The sequence below is a fragment of the Podarcis filfolensis genome, assembly GCF_964270895.1.
Source record: "Podarcis filfolensis genome assembly, chromosome: 3".
NCBI classification, from domain to species: Eukaryota; Metazoa; Chordata; class Lepidosauria; order Squamata; family Lacertidae; genus Podarcis; species Podarcis filfolensis.
Window position 1 is genome coordinate 96,798,742 of NC_139606.1, and position 20,176 is coordinate 96,818,917.

The 20,176-nt window shown below is 45.6% G+C and overlaps 2 protein-coding genes across 8 annotated transcripts; one reads left to right on the forward strand and one right to left on the reverse strand.

Annotated features, from left to right (window-relative positions):
• On the forward strand, nucleotides 1–17,869 carry ANGEL2 (angel homolog 2). 7 transcript variants are annotated; one of them, XR_014545837.1, is made up of 9 exons: nucleotides 1–1,536; nucleotides 7,092–7,504; nucleotides 9,856–10,115; nucleotides 10,880–10,949; nucleotides 11,737–12,161; nucleotides 14,021–14,147; nucleotides 14,737–14,800; nucleotides 15,748–15,947; nucleotides 17,430–17,869. XR_014545837.1 is itself a non-coding variant. In XM_083605229.1 (9 exons), exons 1-9 carry the CDS (start codon nucleotides 1,511–1,513, stop codon nucleotides 17,579–17,581), a joined length of 1,701 nt encoding a protein of 566 aa, XP_083461355.1. In that variant the 5' UTR covers nucleotides 17–1,510; the 3' UTR covers nucleotides 17,582–17,869. The 7 variants fall into 7 exon arrangements, 5 of the variants coding, with proteins under 5 accessions (XP_083461355.1, XP_083461356.1, XP_083461358.1 ...); XM_083605229.1 differs by having other exon boundaries at nucleotides 17–1,536; nucleotides 15,784–15,947; XM_083605230.1 differs by having other exon boundaries at nucleotides 22–1,536; nucleotides 9,859–10,115; nucleotides 15,784–15,947.
• On the reverse strand, nucleotides 43–4,084 carry KTI12 (KTI12 chromatin associated homolog; the record flags this gene model as incomplete). The annotated part of the gene is made up of 1 exon (XM_083605573.1): nucleotides 43–4,084. One exon carries the CDS (start codon nucleotides 4,082–4,084, stop codon nucleotides 3,290–3,292), a length of 795 nt encoding a protein of 264 aa, XP_083461699.1. The 3' UTR covers nucleotides 43–3,289.
• Nucleotides 17,870–20,176: the final 2,307 nt, after the last annotated feature.

Consider the following 20,176-nt stretch of genomic DNA (forward strand, 5'->3'; position numbering starts at 1 on the left):
GTACTCCCTTTTAAAGCAACAGACTTATTTCATTTTAACTCCTTTTCAGCTCAATTTATTATTTTTATTATTTTAAAAATTGTTTCAATACTGTTTTGATACTTGATTTTAATGTACACCATCCAGAAATCCATGTTTTGTATAAAGGCACTGGTTAGAAATTTTCAAAAGAAATAAAAATAAGCAATTACTGATTTCGCTATATTACCCGCCCTTCAACAGGAGGTCCCAGAGGTGGTTACAGCTATTTAAAACTCAGCATTAAAAACAGTTAGAACAGTCATGGGAATAGGGTGGGCCCTGAAACACACACACACATACATACCAGGTACCAAATGTCAGGATAAAGAGATGCATCTTCAGCAGTCATTGAGAACTGCACAGTGAAGATGCCAGACGCTCCTCAGTGGGGAGGGAATTGCACAATTTAGGAGCTGTCACAGAAAATGCCCTCTCCTGGGCTATCACCCCCTCAAACTTCTAAGGGAAGTGGAGCTACAAAGAGACCACTCCCTCTAATCTTAAAGGGGGCAGTCTCCCAAAAATTTGGGACATAAGCCTTTTGGATTTAAACATTAGTGTGAGCACCTTAAATTAGGCCCAGAAAGAACCTGGAAACTAATGCAGCTGTTTTAGGACAGGGGATATGTAAATCCTAAAGGCAACCCCAGCCACTTGACCGCTGCACTTTTGGACTACTTGGAAGTTTCTGAGTTGTCTTCAAGGGTTGTCCCATGTAAAGCACACTGCAATAATCCAATCTGGAAGTTACCAGAGCGTGGAGTACCTTGGTCAAGCCATCTCCAGGTATAGGTAATGAGTTAAAATCTTGATGTCACATGTTAACTGTGAACATACTACCCCCTTGAGTATGCACTTAAGAGTAATTAATGTCAATCAAAGCCACCACTTCATAATCATGCACTGAACAGTGAGGTAAATCACGTTACTCTGATTTTTTAATGTATTTTGCCATAGTTTCATTAGCTGCATAATTTAACATATATAGTAATGTCTTTTTTATTTATTATTTCTCCAAAGACCACTTGTACAGAACTTGTAAGGGTCGTTTAGAGTTCATTTAACAATAATTAGTTATTTATATATTATTTATATTTATTTTCTAATTACCTTTATATCCCACCTTTCCTTTAAGGAGCTCAACAGTTATTAGGTAACCAATTTCAAAGTTGTTTTGTTTAGTAAATACAAACAAAGCAAAAATGATGAATTAGATCACTCTCTCATCAGAAAACTTTCTGATGCAGACTGAAAAAAATCCAGATCCAAATTATCCTAATTTGTTTAGGAAAAATCTCCAGTTCTAAATTTTCCGGAAAACCCACATCACTGATTAAGATTAGTATTTTGTGTGATCACAATAGAACAATGGTTCCAAAGTTCTAGGTCTAGCACTACAGGTTTCCATGGCAATTGTGATTTGGTTCCAAGAGGACCAATTCTGCCCTCACAGTTCGCCAACTATTGTTTCATTTAAAGGTAGAACTAGATGTGGAACCGCATCATGGCCATAAGGTGAGTTTTTTAGCTAGTTAGAACTCATTTGGTTGTTCTGTTACTGGGTTCTGTGTATGTTTATTTAAAAATTAAAGTCATAGAATTGTAGAGTTGGAAGGGACTACGAGGATCATCTAGTCCAGCCTCCTGTAAATCCACAATCCTGTGATTAAGTCTTGTGCTCTACCAACTGAGCTATTCCACTATGCGCCATTGGTTTTTATACTTGCAAACTACTTAGAAGCATATTCTGACGTTAAGCGTTACATAAATAAATATGTTGAACGGGACTCACTCCCAATGTGATTGTGCATAGAGATTGCCACCTGTTCAATTGGGCAAACTCCTAAGTGTGCATAGGACAGCAGCCTCCATCTCTCCCTCAGTTATATTGTCAAGGTGTACAGTTTGCATTCACAATGTCAATACAAAACTGACATTTAATGTTATTTCCTTACCAGTACTAGGTAGATATTTATAGTTTAGATTGTATTTAATTAGCATAATCTATAAAGTGATATTGGCCCCCGGAAAGAATCACATCATATTCTGTTTCGCACTAGAGGCACTGATGCATCTCTTTGGTATAATAAAAGTGACACCTTAAAAAGTTGCCACCCATGGCAAATAGTAATTCATTCTAGAGTGATAGCACATGAACTATGAGCAATTCCCACGAGGGTCTCCTGTGCTAGCCTCACTGAAATGGACTGGAGCACTTAATTCCCATTCATTTCAGTCCAGTTCATATGGGAGCGCACCATGCTCCATGTTACTAAGTAGGATGTGGGTTTATTTATTTATACACCACCCTCCCAATACCTTATTAGGACAGCTTGCTATTAAAAACAGCATAACAATAACTTTTAAGGTAAGTTTCAAACACCAAATCTACAAAAGCAGTATACATATAATCCCCCTAGGGTACCAAATATCTTGAGCCAGCCCTGATGCTCATCCTTTCTGTTTTACTCTTGGAAAAGGCAATAGTAGCTGTCTGTTAAGAATAGCAGAAGTTGTGGTCCTGCAGCACACAGTCCAGCAGTTGATTGTAGTGGGTTTGTGTCCAATCCATGATGAAGAAACTCTCAGGATCACACTCAATTTACATCAGAATCGTCGTCTGACCACAATAGCATCACACTGGGTGGCTTTAGGCTGGCTACTGTTTCTCAAGTCAGAGAACTGTAGTTGGATAGGATTCTGAGAGTCATCTAGTGTCCCTCCAGGGGGCCTAAACCATCAACCTTCTGTTAAAACAACCTGACACACTGACTCATTGTGTCACCAGATACCAGCTCCCTTAGTGTGCTGTACATGAACCATGTACACAACCCTAGAATCGTAGAACTGAAAGGGACCTGGACATCTCCCAAGGGTCATCTAGTCCAACCCCCCCTGCAGCAAGGGAGCGTAACAAAAACGAAAAGAGCAACTTAAAATATAAACAGGTGTGTGACCTGCGGAGAGGAAAAACTCATTTATTTACAATAATCCTGACCCCCTTTTGCCAAGATCGGTTTCGGATCAGTTCGACACACTTAAAATGATAGGCAGGAGGTGCATTCCTCTCTCGGGTTTAGACGGCAAAGTCGACCCAGGGCCAAAAGCTCCAGCAGCAGACAAACTCCCTTCATGGTCGGGGAGGCTCCTTCGGCTCTTGTGTACTGCAGGTGCATAGCGGGCGGGCGCCCCCCCAAATCCCACGGCGCGCCTGCTCCGTCCCCCTCGGGCTTGCTTTCCTTTCGGCTCGGCGGCTTCCAGCCCCTCCTCACTGGAGGTTGCGGCCCAGGTACTGCAGGAACATGCTTCCAAGCTGCGGCAGGTCGCCCTCGCCTTCACCCGGGTGCATCTTGGCGTAGCTGAGGAACTGCCTCCGGAGCCGGCTCAGCTCCGCCAGGCTGATGGGCCGGGTCAGCAGCAGCCCCGGAGGCTCCCCGCCGCCTGCCTGCGACAGCCCGTCCACCGCGAGCGGCACGAACTGGCCCGGCTGGGCTCCGTTCCTCTGGGCGGCCATGAGGGCGGCCAGCACGTCCTGCGTGAGGCGGTCGAGGCGGTGCAGGAAGCCGGCGGCCTGCAGGGGCTGCGAGCGCGTGGACTGGTTGGGCGGCGGCGGGCGGCGCTCGAAGAGGGCGGCGCGGATCTCGGGCCAAGGCAGCGGCTCGGCGGGGTCGGCGGGCGCCACGAAGAGCGGCCAGTCCCAGCGGTGACGCGAGTCGGGCGGCTCCAGGGGAGGCCGGTCCGGGCGGGCGGCGCCTCCCGGGCACAGGAGCACGCAGTGCGGCGTCCCCGCGTGCTTGCTGAGGCAGTACAGCTCGTAGCGGAAGCTCTTCAGCTCGGCGCCCGAGTCCACCAGAACCACGTCGCGGCGGCTCAGCAGGCGCTCGGCCTCCGCCCTCAGAGCAGCCCGGGCGACGCCGTCCCCGCCACCGGCGCCCAAGTCGGCCTCGGCCACCACGAAAACGCGCCGCTCTGAGGCCTCCTCGGCGCTCAGCGCCGCCTTCAGCTCTTCGGCGCGCCGGGTCTTGCCGCTTCCCGGCAGCCCGCAGAGGACGACCAGCGGCATGGCGTCTCTCTCCGCCTCAATCCCAAGCCGGGCCGACTGTCATCATCTTCCCCCTCAGGGCCTTTCTTCCCTGCACAAAAATGGCGGCGGAGGCGTTAATGTTGCCCTTAAGAAAGATGGTTCCCGAGAGAGAGAGAGCGAGAGAGAGAGCTTATTCGCCCCGCCTTCCGCTCTTTGAATTGTTCTACGACGACTTTTATCCACGGACCATAGAGATAGGAAAAGTAGAGTGTGGAGTCCTGTCTAAAGATGCTTCCAAACTCGCCTTTAGAGTAGAACTGGTCCCACGGAAATGGCAACTGATAGAAAACAACGAAGCAAAGTTTTTGGTCTCCGCCAGAGGAGAAATGGAACCTTTCCGTTTTCGCGCAATATTGCCGCAGGTTCTAAAGGGAAGAGTCTAAAGGAACCCGGAAGTCTTTTGTATTCAGTAGGTCTATTTATAAATCTATGAGTCCGCCGGCGAGGGCAGCGTCTGTTGCGGAAGCCGAACTACAAGTCCCATGGGCCCCCACGGAAGCCAAAGCGAGAGCGCCCTTCGTTACGTGAGGAGGGGAGGAGCGACCGCTAAGTCCGGCTTGTTTGGATGCGGCTGCGCGGGCGAAGCCGGACCTGGAGCGCGTGTGGTGAAGGAGCCGCCGGCCACGGCCCTCTGAGATGAGCCCTCTGCGGGGCCGGCGCGGGGAGCAGAGAACCTGCCGGGGCGGCCTGGTAAAGCAGAGGGCAGGTGTCCCCCTGGAGGTAACTGCGGCGGCTCAGCCGGGGTGGGCGGCCTAAGGCTGGAGGGGGCCACCTGTGGCCCTCCGAATCATCCCCGACCACTGGCCGACACTGGCAACATGGGAGGGATTCGACAAGCTCGTGGTGCCTGTATTCCGCCTTCAGTGTCAGAATTATTACGGAATTTGTATATCGCCTTTCATCTGCGGATCATAAGGCGGCTTGCAATATAAAAACACCATCCTTCTGAAGGCTGCCTTTGGGGAGAGCGCTGATTTTCCTGCTCCTGGGCTTCCCACGCTGTTGGCCACTGTGACAACAGGATGCTGGACTCGGTGGGCTTGATCCAGCAGGCTCCTCTTAGGTTCTGAAGATTTGGAGGACCCCAGGTTCCCACCCGTGGCTGAAAGGCAGGTGTTGCCTTTGGCACTCCGGGTGTAGCTGAACTGCCTCTCCTGTCGGACCCAGCTAGTGTGGCAGGGGGTGAAGAGAGTTCAGCAACATCTGGAGGGCCACAGGTTTGCCACCCTGGTTTCAAAGGGTGGCAGTGAGGAGGATTAGGGCCTCCTGTGCTTACCTGTCCCGTGAAAGAAAGAGGGACATTTTTTGATTTCGACACTTTATATACCGCTTGACATCATCGTTTCGTGTAAATGTTGCTCAAATAATTACATTTGCACCCAGCCTTCTTCTGTCATGAAAGGCAGCATACATGTGGTTTTCAGTTACTGTACTTGGCACTGATCAGACCCAGATCTGCATAGCTTCAGCAAAGTGCCTTCAGTCATACCCTGGAACTTAGTACTCTTTGGAATACAAGTCTAAACAGCTATTGATCATGATAGCTAAGTGAAACCTCCATATGCAGAATGTGTACCTCTTGAGTATTAAGATGCTAGGAGCAAACAACAGGAGAGGATTGCTGCCTTCATGTCCTTGTATGTATGTATGTATGTATACATACACACTAACAAATAAACGATCTTAGGATTTCAGTGTTACACATTTTGCTTTGCTGACAAAACATTTAGACAGGAAAACGTCCATTAATGAGGAGTCCAGAGATAAGCCCATTGATATTTCTGTATATATATATGTATAAGATCTAAAATAAACATTGCAGGTAGCTGTGTAATGTGTTAGGAAAAAAATAATCAGAAAGTAAAAATCAGGGTAGGAGTAAAGCTTTCTGGGATCAACTAAAAAGGCACAGGAGCATAGGAAGCTTCAGGGCAAGGTTATTACTAAACTGATATGGTGGCCATGGATGTGTAAACAAGTTAGTAGCTGATTGAACTTGAGCATTAGTGAATATGTTCGGTATCTGCCAGTCATTCTCAAACTATGTGCTTTCTGTTTCACTTCTGCTGCTTCTATATCAGGCTTCCTCAACTTCGGCCCTCCAGATGTCTTGAGACTACAATTCCCATCATCCCTGACCACCGTTCCTGCTAGCTAGGGATCATGGGAGTTGTAGGCCAAAAATATCTGGAGGGCTGAGGTTGAGGAAGCCTGTTCTGTATGACAAAACTGCTCAGCCTTGTGTCATAACCAACCACACCTGGAAACACAAAGCAGCATAAAGCATTTGCCCATTGCAGCCTAATGTGTTTTTGGTAGAGACATCTAAGAGACCAAAGCAAACCTGGATCATAGCTAGTGGACAGAGTTTCTTGTCTCCTGAAGAAAAAGTAATGCCCTTCCTTATTTAATGGGAAAGGTACCCCTGCCCGTACGAGCCAGTCTTGCCAGACTCTAGGGTTGTGCGCTCATCTCACTCTATAGGCCGGGAGCCAGCGCTGTCTGCAGACACTTCCGGGTCACATGGCCAGCGTGACAAGCTGCATCTGGCGAGCCAGCGCAGCACACGGAATGCCGTTTACCTTCCCGCTGGTAAGCGGTCCCTATTTATCTACTTGCACCCTGAGGTGCTTTTGAACTGCTAGGTTGGCAGGTGCTGGGACCGAACGACGGGAGCGCACCCTGCCGCGGGGATTCGAACTGCCGACCGTGCGATCGGCAAGTCCTAGGCGCTGAGGTTTTACCCACAGTGCCACCCGCGTCCCTTGTAATGAGATTAAATATTTGTAATTTGAGGATAAAGCCAATTACAGACTTCAAGTAATGGAGGAGTGTAATGTTGCAGCATCCGAGATCAGCCAGGAGGATGCAGTTTCCAGACAGGAAGCCATGTTAGTGTGTTGCAGTAAGAACAAGGCCGTTGTCTAGTTGTCATGTCTGTATATCTCACAGCAAAGGATCTCTCCTAACACTGCTTTCTTTCCAGATATCCCATGCTGTCCCATCGTGTACAGAGGCTCGGCAGAGATTGGGTTTGCCACTGGAATGTTGCTCAGAGACTCTTCCGGGATGGTCAAGCTTTCCAGCATATGAAGAGAACCGCATCCTGTTTTGGGGCTTGTTGCTCACCCTTGAACCCTTGGGATTTCTCAGGGAGCTGTAGGCTTCCTCTGCTCTGGAGCACACAGTTTCCTAGCCTCGTACAAAACTCTTCCATTCATCTCTGTGCTACAATGAAAGCTGAGGGAGATGAGCCATGTGTAAAGCGAAGACGACATAGTGGGGATCAGGACATTTGTCACAGCCCTAATGAAAAACTGTGTACCTCACCTTCAGATGAAACATCCTGGTCTCCACCTCAACTTCAGTGTAAAGAAGGAAGCACTCCAGAACCAAGAGGTATGGTGGCATCTCACTCCCTTGATCCTTTGCTCTTAATATTTACATGGTTGTGTTACTTATTTAGGAGAGAAGAGAGGCCATGGGGTCTGGGGTGCCTTGGTTCAAGTCCCCACGCGGCCATGGAGCTTACTCAGTGAGCCGGTCAATGTCTCTTGCCTAACCTACCTCATCGGATTCTTGTGGTGCCTTGAATTCCTTGGAAAAAGGATGAGATAAAAGTGTGATATTATCATATATGCTGAATTCAACTTGCTCAGAAAACACACATATTTATGGTTTATGGTCCATAAGCTGTTGACACCTTTCTTTTGCACTGTTGACAACAGCTGATGAAATAAGCCAACAAAATTTACAAGAGTGATATTTTTGGTTGTTGTTGCCTGCACTTCCAGGCCTGCCAGAGAGGAGGTGAAGGCCCCTCCTTCATATCCTGCTTGGGTACACAAGCTACTAGCAGCATGGGGTGCTGCCTTATATTGAGTCAGCAGAGGTTGAATGGCCATCCGTCATGGATGCTTTTGCTGAGATTCCTGCATTGCAGGGGGTTGGACCAGATGACCCTCAGGGTCCGTTCCAGCTCTACAATTCTGTGATTCATTGTCCATCTACTTCAGCGCTTTCCACACAGCAGCTCTCCAGAGGCTGAACCAGGACTCCTTCTCAGTCTTACCTGGAGATGCCAGGGATTGAGCCTGGAATCATCTGCATACAAGGCAGATGATGCTCTGCCACTGAGCTACTAGTCTTTTAGGCTAATAATAATATTTCTACTAAGTGGACTGGTGAATGATGAATGGATCATTCTATCCTATTTTGTGTCCTCCACCACCAGCCTGCTGCATTTTCTTGCTGCCAGTTGACACCTTTATGCTGTTTCTGAAGCACAAAGCCCTGAACAACTTGGAACCTGTATACCTGAAAGTTCACCCCACCCCTTATATCCCCAATTAATCATTGTGCTCTAGAGGTGAGGGCCTCCTTCAGGTACCATCTTATCAAGATGTCCATTCTGCACAGTGCAGGAATCAGGCCTTTAGTATTGTGGCAGCTGCTCTTTGGAAATAACTTCCATTAAATATTAGAGATGCACCATCTCTGTTGTCATTTCAGCGCTTACTGAAGACTTTCCTCTTTCAACAAACCTTTTAAGGAAAGATCATTCCCAGTTTGTGTCGGAATCTTGAATTGTTTTTAGATGTTTTAATTGGCACATTTATGATGTGTTTGCCGCCCTGTGCTCCTCTGGGAGGAAGTTCAGGAAATAAATGGAAGAAGATATTTCCATTTCTTCACAGCTAGTATGGAGACCAAGCAGGCTGGTGAGGGAGGCATTTTTGCAATGTGTCTGTTGTTATTCAGTTTATGTGTCATTTTCAAACATAAAGAAGTGCTGAAGCAACTCAACAGCAATTCAGTACCAAAAATAGAACATACAGGTAACATATCAATTAAATTTCACCAACAAAAATTAATCACAAAATAGAAGAATCCATCCTCCACCAGCCCACTCATTTGCCTGCATCCAGCAAATTGTTTATTACAACTTTTATGTTAAATTCCACTCCTCAACAGGGTCCTGTTTATTGCTATCCCAGGGTTTTCCTGTTGTTATTATTTTCTTCCTACTTTCTGTTATATACTAAAGCTACTTCTAAGAGAGATGGGTCTCTTTTGGTACTATTGTTGTTAAACAATTCAGTAACAGAAGTGTTGTTGTTTAGTCATGTCTGACTCTTCGTGACCCCATGGACCAGAGCATGCTAGGCACTCCTGTCTTCCACTGCCTCCCACAGTTTGGTCAAACTCATGCTGGTAGCTTCGAGAACACTGTCCAGGCATCTTGTCCTCTGTCGTCCCCTTCTCCTTGTGCCCTCCATCTTTCCCAGCATCAGGGTCTTTTCCAGGGAGTCTTCTACTTCCTATTTAAAGAAGTGCCAATGTTATTGCCAAATTACTAGAAGTCCTGATTAACGAAACACTTAAAATTATTTTTCATATTTTAAACATTTATACCCCAACCTTCAGAAAGCTTTCCCAAAAGAGAGATAAAAATACAGCAGTTCAACAAAATTATCAAAAAGAAAAGGCTTTAGCTTGCTACCTCCTAGATTTGTCTGAGCAGAGGAGTACCTAGGCAGAGCTCCACAACTAAGGAGGCTGCCTCGCTGATCAGTACACACCTGATCTCAGAAGGGGAACAGGCCCTAATGCAGAGCTGGACAGTTCATATTTAATTAGTAGGCTCCCCAAAACAGGACTTAAATTGTTTTGTACAGAACTTTAAAAGCTCAAGTCAAAAGTATGAATGCAAACAATCCGCCGCTCCTGGCCTGGTTGTTGTGTTTCAGCAGGTGTGGTCAAGAGACACTGGGAATACTTTTGCCAGCAAAGTAAAAAAATGAAGGTCCTTGAAGAGGATAAGCCGATCAACCAGGATCATCAAGACACACTGGAGAAGTTTGATTTCACCGTGATGTCGTACAACATCCTTTCCCAAGACTTGTTAGAAGACAACTCTCACCTGTATAGACACTGCCAACGGCATGTGCTAGCCTGGAACTATCGTTTTCCCAACATTCTGGCAGACATCAAACGGCTGGATGCAGATGTAAGTGGGAAGCTAACCTCATAGCTGCCAATAAAAAAGCAATCCATAGGAGGACAAATCTTTTACAGACTGTAAGCCAGGCATGAGGATCCTTTGGCCCTACAGATGTTGCTGAATTACAACTCCTATCATCCCTGGCCATTCACCATGCTTGCTGAGGCTGATGGGAATTGTAGTTCATCAACATCCAGAGGCCAAGAAGTTCCCACACCTGCCATAAGTGAGCATGTGGTTATTTCATGCACTTCATGTTTAGGTATAGTGAACATGCACCTGGTGCCATGTCTCTCCATTCAGATTCCTTCTAAAAAAACCAACCCTTTTTAACCTGGTCTTATTTTCTTACAGCCCAGTCCTTTGCATGTTTCTTTGGAAGTAAATCATTTTTAGTTCAAGTGAATATAAAATTGCAGCCTTGGGCTGAATGAAATACAATGGGATTTACTTCCAATAAGACATGCATCGGTTTATAACGTTAATTTTCCTTTTAAAGGCACGTTGATTTCACTGCCAGAGCTAACCATGCTCTTCAGGAATCAGCGTGGCTTGAAAATGCTTGAATTTGCCTGAATCGTACCCAGTTCTTAACAATACATAATTTTACTATTAAATAACCTGAAATTATTTTCAGTTGCAGTATTACCATTATTATCTCTTCTTCGAAATGTTATTGAAAGTTGTAAGCCAGTTTCTAAAATTTTAAAGTCAGCCTAGTCATGTTGGGGAGTATGCTACTTGTTGATCAGCTGTTTTCCTCCCAACAGGTACTTTGTTTGCAAGAGGTGCAAGAAGACCACTACAGAATAGAGATCAAGCCAAGTTTGGAAGCCTTAGGTATAAACTGTCCAGTAATATATGTCAAACCACGACCTACCCACCCCGCTTTCCCCAGCTAACCTCCCTACAGTCCACTGATTTTGGCCATATTAACCCCAGCCCATCTCCATGAGCAAATAGACAGAAAGCAGGAAGGTATGGGGAGAACCAAGGTACAGTCTTGCCAGTAGACCATGTACTTATCTCCCCAACCCTCCATAAGCCAAATCTGACAGGCAGGCAGGGTTGGGACTTCTGTGGATAATCACAGTGCTTTGAGGTGCAGTGAATCAGCAGGCTTGAAGTCACCACCTGTCAGCTGATTGGTGATGACTTCAAGCCTGCTTTCCAAAGGGGTGGGCTGTGCAATCGAGTTCCTCACAATGAATTCAATCACACAGCCAATCCAGTTGCATCTTCACCTGTCGCACACTTGATGTGCAAGTACGGGGCAGGTGTGCGTGGTTTGGTGGAAATAGCCTCGTGTCCCATATTTGGCCTTTGGGCAGGAGATTCCCCATCCCTGCTATAAGAGGTAGACCCACCCCACCCCTGCTGTGTAGCTGAGGGACGGGGAAGCTGTGGCTCTCCAGATGTTGGACTCCAACTCACACCTTCCCTGACCATTGGCTACGCTGGCTGGGGCTGATGGGAGTTTTCATCAAACAATTTGTGGAGGACCACTTGTTCCCCATCCCCGGCATACAGCCCAATGGACCAGAACATATTAAACATGTGTACTTAGAGTTTAGCTCAGAGTATAAAGGAGACACATTTTGAAGCTCCTTTTTTCTCCCTTCCCCAGGCTATCATTGTGAGTACAAGATGAGGACAGGAAGGAAGCCAGATGGCTGCACCATTTGCTTCAAGGCCTCCAAGTTCCATCTCCTCTCTTCAAATCCAGTGGAATTCTTTCGTCGCAACATCCCCCTCTTGGACAGAGATAACGTGGGCCTGGTGGTTCTCTTGCAGCCTCTTTTTTCCTGCAAGGCCCCCTCGGCCGCCATCTGCGTGGCCAACACACACCTGCTGTATAACCCAAGGCGGGGGGACATCAAGCTCACCCAGCTTGCCATGCTGCTGGCGGAAATTACCAGCGTGGCTATGCAGGAAGACGGGCGTTTCTGCCCCCTCGTCATCTGCGGGGACTTCAATTCCGTCCCTCACTCTCCCCTGTACAATTTCTTAAGGGAAGGCAAGCTGAATTACGAAGGACTGGCGATAGGGAAAGTAGGTAGCCATTTGTCAAGTTGGTGTGTAAAGAAAAAAAAATATGGGTAGACAACACGCAAAAGATGATGTCCCTGCCACCCACCCCTATAACATTGTGGGGTTTCCATGATGATAATTTGCATTGCTGTTCTTTCTAAAATATGCTGTGTGGTCCAAAGCCAGTACAGGTATGAGGTTTTCAAACAGTGTTCTTAGGAAGTAGTTGGTTGCATCCATTAATAATCTTCTGGAGCTTTCAGCCCACAGGAGGGTGGAAGACATTCCAAGGCCCACCATGGGACTGTGGTGAGGCCAACGGTTCTAAGACACTGTGAGTGCCTTAGAACATGCTTTTGCTCCTCCTCTTCCTGTGATGAGCAGGGGTTCTGTGTCAGATGATGAAGAGTTCCGCAGTAGACAAGGTGATGCAGATGTAGGATATGTTCACTGAAGAGTAGAACTTTGCAAAGCATTGCTTTGGGCAGGGGTGGTGAACAGTATTCAAAACTCCCATTGTTCTAGGTGCATTTTGCGACAGGGAATTTCATTAGCGCAAGCAGTTTCTGAGCTCTGGGCGCAGTACTGAGCCTAAGATTTCAGATTAAAACTGCCACTGCTGGAAGAAAAGGAGGAGCTTTTTCTGCCTCCCCACTTCCAGCCACTCTCTGAAGACTGGAGAAGGGACCCTCATAAGAATATTAGGAGGGTGGGCAGGGGAAGTATAGCTTTGTTTTTTGCAGTCTTCACATGAGGACTAGACCATGTGAAAAATTAGCATAAGATTTTAGCTGCAGTTCATTCATTTTCAGTTTTGTACTCTTGTTATAAAAAAGGACACCTAAACACTCCATTGTGGTGCCCATAACCTATGTTTAAGGTGCCATTTAGCTCTCAGTTTTTAACACTGGTGGTGAACTGCATTTAACCAGCAGACTGAATCATTCTCTCTCCTGCCCCTTCTGGGCCAGGTCTGACAGGTTGCTAACGGGGCCCCCCACTTGTTTATCACCTTATGTCTCCTGGCATCAGGTGACCCTTTTTTGCCCACATGGGTATTGCAGAGCAATTTGCAAAGTACTCCACATGACCCATCAGTCAACTGATAGTTTGGTCTTGCTGAGCCTCTTTGCAAAGGAAGACACAAGAGTATTGTGGAGTGCTTTTCATAGCGCTTTGCAGGTGCTGCTAATCAGCCGACTGGTAGCACAGTAAATTAAAAATCATCTAGAGCATAGTTGCTTTTGCATGAAATGGGGGTGGTACCAGTGTGTGTGTGTGTGTACGTGCACGTGCGCGCGCGCGCGCACACACACACACACAGGAACATACAGACACATAATAAATGTAAAGTAATTACATTTTTGCCAGCTCTCTCACCAACTAGACTCCAAAACTGAGTACTTGTGGCGCAGGAGTTCTTTTGTGGCTCAAAAAGTGGCTAAATGGGAAGCCAAAAATTAAAAATAAACGCGGCAGCTCTCACAATAGTAGAAATAAACTGTTGGGTCATTGAAAGGATTTGTGTTAAGACAGGTGCTCTATAACATTCAAATCTGATCCAGAGTTGAGAGTGAACAGTAAGGTAATATATCATGCCAGTTTATCTTGAAAGATAAAATCCCAAGCTAACTATGAATTGCCATGAAATAGCTCTGCAAGCTAGATTGCTGAACCTAAGCCTACAATCCTAAAATCATTTATCTAGAAGTCCAATTGAAGTTAATGGGGCTTTCCTCTGAGTTAACATTTTTAGGTTTGTAATGTAAATGACTTCTATGTAGGTGAGTTCTGGGTTACACCAGAAATCACTGTTGGGCATCTTCTAGAAATGCAAATATTTCTCTTTGGTTGTTTTGGTTTGTTTCTTGCTTTTTAAGGTGTCTGGCCAGGAACAGTCCCCACGGGGCAATAGGATACTCACTATCCCCATTTGGCCTCCAAGCCTCGGCATTTCTCAGGACTGTATGTATGAGGAGCAACAGAAGCAGCTAGAAAAAGAAAGAGGTAAATTTCAGAGCAGATAACCCAAGTGTTTTCCCAAAAGGTTACTTCCCCTCAGATGTTTACAGCTGAATTTAACCTAGCAGTTCCCTCGTGTATCATTTCAGCAATTCAGTCACATAATGCTGGCAGTTCAAGTCCTACAGGCGCTGTCTGACCCCAGAGAAGCTAAAAATATAAAGTCACTGGGAATTCATCAGTGGGTGAAAAGTTTTTGTGGATGTTTACAAAAGCCTTAGAAGTGATTTTAGTAGAGTTGACTGGTCACATTGGTTCTTCCCAAGCGCTCATCTGCAGGTCAACTCATGAGCAACTTTTGGCTGAATGGATAAGCAGCAGCTGTAGATCTGTGCGCGCTCTCCCATATAGGGTAGGAGCCATAGCTCATACACAGATCACCTGTTTTGCAGGTTCAATTCCTGCCATCTCCAGTTATAGAAGGATCAGATAACAAAACAGGGGTGGAAGATGTCTTGCTGGTGACTTTGCTATCAAGCAGACTAGATAATACTGGACTCAATGAACAAATGGCCTGATCAGGTATAAGGCAGCTTCCTGTGCTTCTATGATTGCTGTTGTTGGTTTTTTCCAGAGAGAAAAGAGACTAAAGAAGGAAGCTTGGAAAATTCAGAAGAGGTCGTAACAGTGGCAAAACGGTAAATTTTGACATCACTGCGGTTGTCAGCTTGTTTGCAGGCATCAGCTACTACAACTCTGGACCTGTATAAACAGAGAGCTGAAAGTTTTACTCACTAAAATGCTATATGTGCACTCCCTACTTCATCCTCCAACACACCAAGGAAGAAGAAATTGGAAATTTGCAAACTGGCAAGGGTTTGTGAATATCCAACATATGGTGGTTAGGGTTAACCATGGTTTGCAAGACCAACCCCAGTACAAAGTTGGCTTGTTCAAAGAAACCATAGTTACAACCATATTTTGGCCTGGTTTGGATGCAGCAGTAAATGCTTCCGATCTCCTTATGGCCATGCTGATGGGATAAAGGAGAGCACACCATCCAGGTCTTGTGCCCCTGTTACTAAACTGGTTTTGCCTTTGGTCTGAGCAAAGCTGTAGGTTAACCTGGATATAATTCTTGGCAATATAATTGCACCAAAACTTTGCAGATGCTGTCTTAGAGGCTTTGTTCTGTGCGATACGGGAACTGGGTCTTTGGAATTGCTTCTAAGATACTAGATACTATTTCTAAGATATTTTTCATTGTTTGATATCTTGTTGTTTGTTACCCTGGGTTTCTTTGGGAGGAAGGGCAGGATATAAAATTAACAAAGGAATAAAATACAGCATTGTATGAAGGACATGGTTTAGGCTATGTCCACTATGAAGTGGATGAGGAGCAATAGCAGGACAAATGTTTCCATTGTTAAACAATCGTGGCTCACAAATGCGTTGTTCTTGCCCTGCCTTGCTGCAATAGCATTCTCAGTCTGGATTGTCATGTCAAAGTGTGGGGCTTAGGTACAGAAAACAGAGCAGCTCTGGGCCAGATGGACAATTGGGGGTGGAACATCTGAAACATCAGTAGCCTGCAGAAACTCCCTGGTGTACGCGTGGTCTCATCTGTGATCCTTTGTCTCAGCAGACGCTGGTGACTTCTGAAACACTTCTCCCGTTTTAGGTCACTCACATATTTGCACCACAGTTTTCCCTTGTCTTCGGCCTACACTCATTATCTGCCAGACAGCGGAACCCCAGAAGTCACCACTTGCCACTCCAGGAGCGCAGTCACTGTGGATTACATCTTCTATTCTGCGGCAAAGGAGAACACAGCTGCAGAACCAGGCAAGTGACTCTAGAGCAAGATAGGTGACTAATGATTGGCTAGGTGCTCACCCAGTCTGCACAATGAGCAAAAATTTCCAGTACAGTAGAGCCTCTTTAAAGCACCCACACATAAACACACGTGGGTTTGTCGCTTCCAGATGTTCTTTATTCCACATTCATAAAATGCTAATGCTAAGAGTAGGGACTTGATTCGGTCAGAAGACCTCTCTTGATTTTCAGTGCTGACTGAACAAACAGCTCAGTCCACAGCTTAATATAGAAGCTGCCTGGCTAGCTCAGACAAGGCTGTATTCTCTACCAGAAGATTTATCATCACTTAACTACCTGCATTTGTAGCCTGCGCCAACAGATCTTCTTTGCATCATTGTCTTTGTAATGCTGACTTCCCTCCCTACACAGTTCAGTTTCAGGCTTTCCAGTGGATCACAAATAAACCAGCCCAGCCTGTTCCTATGCATTTAACATAAACTGGATCTATAGAGATGAGCAAGTAGAGCTTCTCACTACTAAGAGATACCACATTTCCATTTAATCTCTAAAGATCAAGCTGCTTGAAAAGGCACAGGACCAGTTTGTTTTTTTAAAGTTTACAATTCCAGTGTGGCAAAGCCTGTGCTCACGTTATTACATGCATTTTAGCTGACGACATTGTACCATGTGGAAGGTTACTACTTCTTTAAAAATAAAAATAAAATCAAGCAATAGCAGTTACAGCAAAAGCTCACCAGATGGTGCCATAATGTTAAAAGTGCTTTCAAGCTGATCTCCTTGGTGGATAAGTCAGGACAGAAGCTTGTCTTGGTAGCACATATTCAGCGCTGTGCATCTTTGCAAAATCCAGTAGATGGAATATTAAGTCTGTGTTTGTTTAAACTGGGGTGATTAGGAGAACTAGCAGGACCTAATTGGCCAAGAGGCTGTGATGCGAAGTTCTCACTTCAGATTTCAACCCACTGATGAAACTGACCTTAGGTAAACCATGTTATATTTGGGATAGGATCACACATCCCTTCCCCACACACACACACACCTGGGAGTTAAATGGAGAGCTGGTGTGGCAGAGTGCCTAACACACTGAACTATGAAATAAGTAGATCATGTAGCTTTCCCCAGCCTGATGTTGGAGTACAGTCTCCATAAGCCCCAGCCAGCATGGCCCAATTGTCAGGAATAGGGCATTAAAGTCCATAATATTTGAAGGGGAGCAAGTTGTGGGGAAGTGTGTGTGAAGCGCTTACTTGAAAGCAGCATATAAATGTTCAGTATTGTTTACATTGACTTGAAAGTTCCCCAGAATGCAGTGTCTGTAAAGACCAATAAAGGAACTGTGATTCCCTGATTGCTTATTTCAGAACAGCATGATGATGCATCCAGGCCTTGGTGCCAGCTCAGTTGTGATGTAGTTTACATGCTTATGAACCTCTCTTCAAACCTCTGGATTGTCCACAGGCCCCTGAAAGCCTCTTCTTTCTGTTGCAGGAGCTGAACGTGCCTTTGACGGACGCCTGAACCTTCTTGGCCGATTATCACTGGTGACAGAAAAAGATCTCTGGGCTGTCAATGGGCTTCCCAATGAAACCATCTCCTCTGACCATCTCCCTCTCCTAGCCAAGTTCAGGCTGGAAGAGTAACACCAAAATAACAATGACCCACCTGTCTTTTATCGTTCCACTTTCCTTTTCCTTAATTCCACATCATCAAAAGGGACTGGAGAGTGCATGCCTCCTTGATGGGTTTTAAGTACAGGTATATATATATATTGTAAATTATCACAGCTACTCAGATATAAAAAAAGCAAATTGGAGTTTTACATTGGGATTCCTTTTTTAATAATGGAAAGTATTTGTGCAGTAATTTTTAAAAAATATATATTTACTTTTCATCAAAGAGATGGTATAAAGTGCTTTTTAAAACAGAAATGACGATCAGGTTTTTATTTCTTAATATTTTGATTCTCACCCTTCCTCCCAAAGGAGTCCAGGGCAACAGTCAAGGCAGCAAAAAAATAAAAATAAAACAAGTAAAAACCGTCACACATCCTTGCAGCTATAGCCTTCATGGAGCTCCCTTAATCCTACAGGCAAACATTTCTTCTAGACATTGATTTAATTGTTTTCTTCCAAGGAAACAATTTCATCCTCTGAGTAGCCCAGAGAGGAGTGTATGATGATGAAAGAGAACCCCTTTCTACTATCTGAGCTTTCAGGGCTGTGCCTGGGATTTGAACTTGAGTTTCTGACATCGAAGTCCAGCACTTTGTGGTTGCGGCCATGTTCCTAGAGGGTCTTCACCCCAGTTTGCTTTTATGATATTCCCTAAAGGTCTGACTACCTCTTCTGACTTTGGCAGTGGGTTGGGTGCCTGTTTCTCGAACCTGTGTCCATGGAGCTCATAGTGGCAGTGGTGCAAAATGTATTTTTCTATCATGTAAACAGCCTGAGGCAAAGGGTCAAATATCAGGAAATCCTGCTTCACAAATTGTGCAAGATACAGTTAGGCCTTGAGGGCAGTTGTGTGTGTTTAAAAATGGAAAGGGTGTTTCTGTCCCTGGCACAGAGCCACAGTTCCTGTAAGCAGTTTATTGATCATCACAGGTGAGTGGCTGTTGACAAGTCTGCCCAGTTATGCAACTGTGAGCTGCAGGGAGAGCAAGGAAGAAGATTGCAAGGTTGCACGGGCAGCTTTGCTAATTCAAGGGGAGCACAGTCAAACCCTTTGCTTGGCAGTTCTGCTGTATTCCTCGATTAATTTGGCCCTCGGAAGCTGTTCTTCAGCACTAATGTTCTACAATGTCCCTGCAGGTTTTGCTGACTTTCAGTTTCTTTTTTAAAGGGAGGGAGAGAGCTCAATTAACTGCACACGAAGCAATGAGGAATACACCTGAAATAACCTTTGCATTTGGCAGAAAACCAAACACCAAGACTGCATTTCTCCATAGGTTTGAAACAATCAGATGGAAGCACAGTTCATTAGTTTAATCATCAAAATACAGTCGTAACTTGTTTCTCGAACGAAATCTGTTCCAGAAGTGCATTAGATTTCTGAAAACGTTTGAAAACCAAGGCACGGCTTCCAATTGGCTGCAGGAGCTTCCAGCACTCATATCAGAAGGCGCGCTGGATGTTTGGCTTCCAAAAAACGTTCACAAACTGGAACACTTCCGGGTTTGGGGCATTCAGGAGCCAAAACAGACGAGTACCAAGGCGCTTGAGAACCAAGGTACAACTGTATAGTTATAATTCTGTACTCTGCAGTGCAGCTTAAAAAACAATCCTCATGCTAATGGCTTAATAGAACACACGCAAGACATAGACAGCAGCCATATAGCTAGTCAGACCATTGGCTTGTCTAGCTCAATATTGTCTACATGGCTCTCCAGGGTTTCAGGTGGGATAAGAACGTAAGAAGAGTCTGCTGGATCAGGCCAATGGCCCATCTAGTCTAGCATCCTGTTCTTACCATAGCCAACCAGATGCTTGTGGGACGCCCACGAGCAGGACCCAAGCATAAGAGCATGACACAGTGTAATATGTCATGTACTGTAGTTGTGTTCATCTGAGCTTGTTTTTACCTAATTTTAAGGCACCTGCTAAGGCACAGGTGATTGTTATTATTTCCAAATATGTAAAACCACAGAATTCAAAGAGGGTATACTTTCTTTTCCCCATGACTGTGTTGTTTTGTTGTTGTCGTGTAGTCGTGTCTGACTCTTCGTGACCCCATGGACCAGAGCACGCCAGGCACTCCTGTCTTCCACTGCCTCCCGCAGTTTGGTCAAACCCACAGTTTGGCCAAAGTATTGGAGCCTCAGCTTCAGGATCTGTCCTTCCAGTGAGCACTCAGGACTGATTTCCTTCAGAATGGATAGGTTTGATCTGAAATAAGGATGGAGCTATGTAGAAGCACTGGCTGGCTTCAAGGTTTTTTTCCTGCATCGTGATTTTGGCCGGGGCGCCTGCTCTTGTGATTCACTGTCCCCTGTATGAGGCAGGGGAGAGCTGCATTCATTCATGGTTTTTCCCACATTGCCTGGTCAAAAATTATGAAACAGTTATCACAATATGGGTTTCAAACTAGTTTTGGATGATATATCAATATATTTTCCAGCTCTAATTGCTGGACTACAACTCTCACAATCCCTGATGCACCTGGCCTCTCAGGCTGGACCTAAGGGGAGCTGGAGTCCCAGAACATCTGGAGGGCCAGAGGTTCCCCACACCTTATGT

Bases quoted from the DNA above. Each gene is read 5' to 3' on its own strand.
- ANGEL2 (XM_083605229.1), top strand. From the start codon at position 1,511: ATGTGGAACCGCATCATGGCCATAAG. The intron at 1,537-7,091 runs GTGAGTTTTTTA...CTTTCTTTCCAG, and splicing joins AACCGCATCATGGCCATAAG to ATATCCCATGCTGTCCCATC. The intron at 14,801-15,783 runs GTAAATTTTGAC...CTCCCGTTTTAG, and splicing joins GTCGTAACAGTGGCAAAACG to GTCACTCACATATTTGCACC.